General features: G+C 42.0%; 1 protein-coding gene across 1 annotated transcript in view; it reads left to right on the top strand.

The window, feature by feature from the left end:
• The first annotated feature begins 6,368 nt into the window (after window positions 1–6,368).
• The window catches only part of LOC124974041 (son of sevenless homolog 2-like), a 93,248-nt gene continuing 91,482 nt past the window's right edge, over window positions 6,369–8,134 (top strand). The window contains 1 exon segment of the mRNA XM_047537615.1: window positions 6,369–6,490. Coding sequence (XP_047393571.1) covers window positions 6,369–6,490 — 122 coding nt within the window.

The raw sequence follows: 8,134 nt of genomic DNA, 5'->3' as shown, positions 1-8,134 counted from the left end.
GCTACAAATGCACTGCTCTGTGCAGAGGTATCATTTATATCTTTACACACTCTTAGATAAGTAGATAGATCCTTGTTTTTCCATGGCCTAATGGCGTCCTTACACCATTTGTTAGCTTGCTCATAGGCCAATTGTTTTACTAGAGGCATAGCTTGGTCCGCATCCCCAAAAATGCATGATGCAGTTTGAATCAACCTATCCACAAAGTCTGCATAGGGTTCATTGCTCCCTTGAGTTACCTTGGATAGCTGGCCCTGTAGATCTCCTGTACCCTGCAATGTTTTCCAGGCTCTAGTTGCTGCAGTGGCAATCTGGGCATACACAGCAGGATGGTATTGAAGCTGTGCTTGGATAGTCTCATATGGCCCTGTACCCATAAGCATTTCTATGTTAAGTTGAGGGTCGCCTGCAGCTGCATTATGCCTGGCAGTGTCTGCAGAAATTTCTTGCCAAGAAGTCTTCCACATAAGATATTGTCCTCCAGACAGAGTGGCCCTGGCAAGGTTAACCCAGTCTTGAGGTACTAGGTTTAAGGAAGACATAGTTTCTACCAGAGCAAGAGTGAACGCTGCTTGTGGACCATATGTACTTACTGCCTCCTTTAGTTGTTTAACTATTTTAAAATCTAAAGGTCGATGATATCTTTGATTTTGAGCATCCTCAAAAACTGGATATGCGGCAGAGCCAAGATGACTCCACGCAGTGCGTGCCTCACAGGGTAGTGTTTTAGGAGGAGCCCGAGGCGCCGAGGGAGCTACAGGTGCTAGGGGGAGCTCTTTACTTATGTTTAATTTTTGTACTTGTTTTTCTAGTTCCCCTCCAGAAAGTTCCCCTTCCGAGTCAGTTCTTGTTTCTGAAATCTGAGAGCGACACGATCGTTCCTCTTTTATTTCTTCCAAAACCTGACTGCCCTCAGTCAGAGGCTTCACAAAAGAGTGTTTTTTAGTTTCCAAACAACTTTTAACAAGGGACCAGATGGCCATGGTACCCACAGGCAGAGGCTTTTGTTTATCCGCTATGCGGAGGTCCTCCCCTAAATGTTCCCACTGTGGAATATTTAACAGCCCCTCATTTAAAAACCAGGGAGAAACTTTTTCTATAGTATCAAGAAACGTCCTGGCTGTCTTTGCCTTTAACGGAGTCCCATTTTTCTTTAACAATTTTCTCAGTGGCTGTTGCATCTTAACTTTGGACATATCAGACCCCATAATTAATTTGCTGCGATCACTTTTTGTATACCAGTTTCAGTTCACTGGACGGCGTTCCGCTTGGTCCGGGTTGATTGATGGTGGCCTTTCACGCACCACTTTCACTTTAATATCTCTAATGTGGACCGCTTTTCGCTTAGTCCAGGGTGTAGCCGCCTTTCGCGTGCTACTTTCACTTTAATACTTTTAAGGTGGACTGCCTTTCGCTAGTCCACTCCGAGCCGCGTTTCGCTTAGCTCTGTCTCCGGACTGCCTTTCGCTAGTCCACTCCGAGCCGCGTTTCGCTTGGCTCTGTCTCCGGACTGCCTTTCGCTAGTCCTTACTTTCACTTTAATCGGACCGCATTCCGCGTGTCCCCGGACCACCTTCCGTGTGTCCTGACTTTAATTGGACCGCATTCCGCGTGTCCCCGGACCACCTTCCGTGTGTCCTGACTTTAATTGGACCTCATTCTGCGTGTCCCCGGACCACCTTCCGTGTGTCCTGATAGTCGCTTTACCACGAACGTCAAGGCTGCCTTTATCACTCCTTTTTTATTATTTATAACATTAATCTCTAAAACTTACCTAGGTAGTTGCTGCTGGTTTGTTGTTTCCCGGGTTGGGTTTTGGCACCACTTATCGCGTTCCCTGCCCGCAGAAAAACATGACACTTGGTTGAAGTTTCAATGCTTTATTGCGCGCTGTCCTTCTGCTTCTATTGTTTCTTTTTCTTATCCTATTTCCCCTCCTCAGCAGGGAAGTTACAGACCTTATATAGGTAAAACCACCAATCAAAGGAGAGCACACGAGGGAAAAGCGTGGACAGATACAGAGAGCCAAGCAGGGCATACTGAGATCATGCGTTGTGCATGAGACCAGAGAACCAGTCATAAAGACTTCCTTAAAATGATGTCAGATGTTTGTGCAAAAGTAAACTGCTCTGGCTCACTGCCAGGCGCCATCTTAGCCACACCTAGGGCCAGGGGTCCCAGGTACCCCGACATTGCCCCATGGTTTCTAGAAGAAGGGATGTTAAACATACCACAGTGGGAACATTTAGGAGAGGACTTAAGAAAAGTAGAAGAAACATTACCCCTGGGAACCATGGCCATATGGATGTTAGTTAGAGGGCGTTTAGATACTCCTAATACCAAATGCAGAGAGGCAATAAAACAAGGGAAAGAGGTTTTGGAGGAAATAAAAGAGGAAAGGTCTAAAGCATCAGAAAGGGTGTCAATAAGATCAGAGACAGACAAGGAAAATGAAACTGGGTGTGAGGATAGTTCAGATGAAGAGGAGGATTTACTATGTAGAACAAAAAAATCTTGCTATTACAGGATCTACTAAAGAAAAGATGGGGCAAACATACACCACACATGGTGACCCTGTGCTCTCAGCTCTTAGAACCAGCCCAACCATCAGTGGCATGTCCTAGTAAGGAGTATAATATAGTACTCCCAGTCCCCACAAATATTGGGAGATAATTGTTTCACAATTTTCTGAGTCCAAACCTGAATTGATTACTAACCAGGATTAAGGGTTAAAATGCCCTAGGCATCAAGTTTCTGCTGGAACATTTTAGACCCTTTTAGATCCAAATCTCAGTCAAGGCTTACATTGAAATGTAAATAGAGAAAGCCTGAAGGCTCAGTAGGAGAGCGGTCTCAAACCCAAAAAGAAAAAAGAAAAAAGAAAAAAAGAGCAAAAAGTCTTACCTGAACTCCAGCAAAAGTAAATTTTATGGTGCTTTACTAAGGTAATTAACGGCCGTATCATTTTTCTAGGACTCTTGCTTTTTTTTTTTGAATTCTACATTTTTTTTTTGAGCTCATGATCAGTTCTATTTTTTTTTTTTATTCAACTAGAGTTTTTGAACATCTGTTACATTGCAATGGAGATTCACCTGAAAAGTTTCAAGGCCTTTGATTTTGTGTTATGTGTATGTCGTGCTGTCCAATGTCATGTTTTGTCTGTATCAAAATTGAGCACTCCTAAATTAAAATTTAAAAATGGATCCAAATATTTTTAATTCACGTGATTTAAAAAGGCTTGATTTAACTTGGGTAAACTAATAGAAGTAAAATGACTTGAAAATAACTTGCAAGTCTTTAGGTGGTCAAACTAATATAATGTTGATGTTTATAAAATGTCTAACATCAATTTTTCTAGGACTTTCCTCCAACAAGAAAAGCTGGCAAATACTGTTCAGGACACTTGTCTAATATCTTGGTTTTTTTTTTTTTAATAAAATAAGTGAATTAGAATTGACATGCATGGGATTACTCAAATGTGTTTGTACAGAAAATTGTTTTGTGTCATCACCAAACTAAAAACAAGGTTACTAAGAGTTATGTCCTAACAGGTACAATTCTATACACAAAGGGTTCTAAAAGTTTCAACTGTGTTTCAATTAGAGTACTATAAATAACAAAATATTTAATCTTGTTAAAATAGAATAATTTATCTAAATTCAGAAATTTCATAAGAGTTGTTTCAGAATGTGAACAAAAAGGGGTCAACAATAGGAAAGAGAAAATAAAAGGTTCTGGGTATGGAAATATATTTAATAAAAGGGAAAAGGAAATGTTTCTGGGTAAGAAAGTGCTTGTGTGATGAAATAAATGAGGGTCTAAGTAAGTGCTAAGAAAGTCTATGTAAGTAAAGGGCAAGTTTCAACAAGTTTGCATGTAACTAAGTTGGTTGTATGTATGTGAAACATTTAAAGCTATTTAAGGTTTTTCCTAAGGTGAAATACTAATGTTCTAATATAAACCAAAGTTTAACCTATATGGTAAAATGACATGGTAAAATAACAAGGATTTCTTAGAAACACTAATTTACTCTTAACTTTGTGTCTATTAAGTTTTATTCTTTAGAACAATTAGTCTTAAAAATAGGGGTTTATACAATTATGGTTAAGCAACTGTTAGAGTATTGTACTACGTTATAGAGTCTAAATTTTTCTTTAAAAACTAAATTTGGTAAGAACCAATTTCTCACTAAATTTGAAATAACTCTAACCACAGGTATACCTTATAACCCACAAGGACTCTTGGTCCCCTAAAGATAAACTTTCTCTTTGCCTCTTTATTTAAAAAATTTTTAACTCTGGATAATGAGGGTTGCTGTGCCACTGAGAGGCACAGCAATCATAAACAACATGATAGAGCGATGGTAAAATGGAAGGATGTTTTTACAGAACAATGGAACGACCTGGACCCGGTGCTTTACTGGAGCCGTGGCTCGGTTTGTGTGTTTCCACAGGATAAAACATCGCCTATCTGGGTTCCTGAGTGACTAACTCGACCAGTGCCAATGCTACCAACAAGTAACTCAGACCAACAAAATGAAGATGCTGAACATACTCCTGATGACCATGATGCTCGTAGCCTTTCTCCCCTTGAACTAACTTACAACCTCTTTTCAGTCTATTAGGAGGAACAGTTCAATTATGTACCTTTCCACCTACCCCAGTTTGTGTGTTTCCCCCCTTTTACGTTTCTGCTAACTAATGAAACAACTGCTTCTCTCAATTGTACTTCAGATTTATGCTATCTCTCTCAATGTTGGAATGCTTCTAGGTTCCCGCTGGCAGTCTTAATGTGTGTTCCTACCTTCCTACCAGTCCCAGTCTCTGTTACAGATATAGAACTGCCAGTGCTATTATCAAGAAACAGAAGAGATTTTGGCATCACAGCAGCTGTGATCACTGCCATTGCAGCCTCTGCAGCAGTAGCATTGACACAGCCATACAGACAGCAACAACAATCACTTGGCCGAAAATACAGCTGCAGCCTTACAGACTAAAGAGACCCTAAACCAACATCTAACAGCAGGCATACTCCTTGTAAATCAAAGAGTGGACTTACTACAAGAACAAGTGGATATCTTGCAAGAACTTTTGGGACTGGGATGTGTTTATCCTTTAAGAGCAGTGTGTGTCACCCCTATTGCTTATAATAACCTTAGCTCTGCGACTATGTTATCTAAAAATCTCTCTGTCTACCTTACTGGCAATTGGTCATCTACGTTTGATAATTTAACCAGTCAGCTACGAGCTGAAATACTCAGAGTCAATGCCACCAGGGTTCAAGTTGCATTGGTATCTGAGATGTTCTCTTTGTTGTCTAAAGCCCTGGGATTGACATAACAGTGGGCTGGAACAGTAGCTGTTCTGATTATTATCTGCTTAGGGATAACCTATGTTATATGCAGCCAAATCAGAGCTCGCCAAGATGCCCGACATCATCGACGGGATATAGTACAGGCTTTGACAGCCATTGAGACAGGCACATCCCCCCAAGTATGGCTAAGCATGCTGGACCAGTAGTCAAAGACGGGTAAGATCCGTGGAAATGTATACCAACCTAAGACAGGGTTCTGACGCCTGGAGGTCAGAATTCCAATGACGGGTAAGGATGTAATTTGCCATGGACAACCTAAGACAGGCATGGTCCCAAGTCATCTTTTCTTTATTAAAGAATAAGGGGGAGATGTCAGGGGCGGGCTCTGAGGGCCCCAGAGCCACACCCTGGCCTGATCTCTAAGATGGCACCTGGCAGCTTGCCAGAATAAGCCGTACTCATAAACAAGTTTCAGGAAGTAACTCTGATTGGCTGCTGTATATGAGGTGATCCTTGTAACTGCCTAGAGACTGATCCTTGATAGGCTAATATCTCAAACTGACTCTGATTGTCTTATGCTTGCTATATAACCCAGACACTTCCTCGAATAAGAGTTCGTTTGTTGTTCGTTGGTCGTTGGTCCTTGTTCGTTGTTCGTTATTCATTGTTCGTTGTTCGTTGGTCTTTGTCTTTTGGTCTTTTTGTTCCTGTGAAAAAGAAGCATACGCATTATCATTGCCTCCGCAGGTGGTGGGCGATAATAGTGGCTGGCATTCGCCACACTTGTGCTTCCTCAGCAGGCGCCTCAAAAGGCGAGGGTCGCAGGGTCAAGGAAGCTGCCCCCAGGGTCGCCGGGCTCCGGCTGGTGCCGCCTCCTAGACGCCCAGGCGGGAGGTGGCACGGCCTGTGAGGCTGGGCAGAGTGCGCTCTGCCTGTGAGGCCAGCAGCCCGGCCAGCAGGGCTCTAGGGCTGCCCCAGATGCAGAGGCTCTGCCATTAGGGCCATGCAGCAGGCGCTGCAGCCGCATGGGTTCTTCAGCGACTAGGAAGTCGGAAATGGCGGGCACTGCTGATCCTGGTCCTGTGGAAGGTCAGTACGGGGCAGGGGCAGCCGCCAGGTCCTGGGCTGCGCTGGACAGCGGGCAGGTGCCAGGCTGGGTTCCCCAGAGTTCTAACGGGTAACATCTCTCCTCCCAGCACTCGGTCCCAGGCCCAGCACTTTGGCTGGCGACTGGGGACTCACAATTCCTGTTGCATGCCGAAGGAAGTTTTCTCATTTTTTTCTTTTATTGGCCGAATCCCCAGGGAAGGTTTTGTTATGATCTTATAACTGGATTTCACGTTGCAGTCATTGTGTCAGAGAACTTCCACTGTTGACCACTTGGTTGTCCTCAGTCGGGATTCAGGCAAGAGAAAGTCCGGCGGGTAGTTAGGCAGTTTCTGAAACAAAAGTTCATTTTCAGGTCGGATAATTACATTTAGTTGAGTTATTTGGAGGTGTTCTCCTGGGCAGTTTTCTTGCCAAGGTGGTCCACTTGCTTATGAGGCATTGCATTTTCTTTCTTTTTTGTAATATGGATGTTTCACGTGTGTAAAGTGTCAGTGAGTCATCAAGCTCATTTTACGGTTCTTGCGGTGAATCCGAAGCGGCCTCCCCACTTCCTGCAAAGATGTGTTGCCTTAATACAAGAGATTTCCCTTATAAAATGTAGTTAGTTTCTTCTCTGGGTGCGATTTTGAATGTGGAATCACTCTAAGGAACAAAAAGGGAACCACTTATACAAATTGATCTTTCAAGTGGGGGAGCGTTGTTAGGAAGCATCTGTCCTGTTCCTGGTGTCAGTTTTCCTCTGGGAACTTACATAATAATTATACTATCATTTTTATAACATTGTTTTGTGAAGTAAAGAAAAATTTAGACTATACATGGGCTCATGCTTACCTGTCATGATTACCTGTCATAGGCTTCCTTTACCTTTCATACGGACTTAGTCCCTTGAGTCTTTGATGCAATATAACCAAGAACAAATAGTAAAATAATAAGGAAAAAAAAAACAAATATAGAAGACTGCATTTGGAATATAATTCTTCATGCTTTAATTACTAGAAATGGAAGGCTGTAGTGCATTTTAAAGGTAAAAACGTTTCCCTCATGCATTCAGAATTTCAGATTTTCTAATTTCATGATTCTTAGTAGACGTTGCTTCCTTTGGGGCAGATACCAAGACATGACTTTTTAAAACACTTGGTGGAGTAACTGTCATTTACTGTTGTACCAGGTTCTAAAGTATTAAATTGACCTCCTTCCATGACTAGTTCAATTCTGTAAGGGGAGAGAATGAAATTGGAAGTGTGCCGAGTGGTGATAATGAACTCTGGCCTGAATTAAAGGCAAAGGGGGAAATGCTTGAATAGTAGTTAGGCCCATCTACCATGCACAAGTGTGAGTGCCATTACTGGGTAGGCCTGTGTTTTTGGCAGTATGAAGCAGCTATATGCCCACTAGTACTTTGTGGTAGCAAATAGTATCTAAATGTAGGTAGTTTTAACTAATAATCCTCATGTTCAGGTTCAGATTTATTTTTTCTAGGTTAGATTAGAACACAACCAGGACTAGCATCTAATCCTTGTCCATTGCTTTAGTCCCATTACTTAGCATTTATATGTTGTGCTTGCTTTCTAGGTGCCTTGCCGATACTACATTTTTGTATTCAACAATTGCGCTATATCCTTGGCTTATAAAATATGTCTAGGAAAATTTGGCCTTTTGTGGTGAATTATGAAAACAATTTCTATTGATTTATTAACTTACCATTGTTGTA

This window comes from Sciurus carolinensis, unplaced genomic scaffold (assembly GCF_902686445.1).
Source record: "Sciurus carolinensis unplaced genomic scaffold, mSciCar1.2, whole genome shotgun sequence".
Lineage (NCBI taxonomy): Eukaryota > Metazoa > Chordata > Mammalia > Rodentia > Sciuridae > Sciurus > Sciurus carolinensis.
This window is presented reverse-complemented; position numbering and strand designations above follow the sequence as displayed.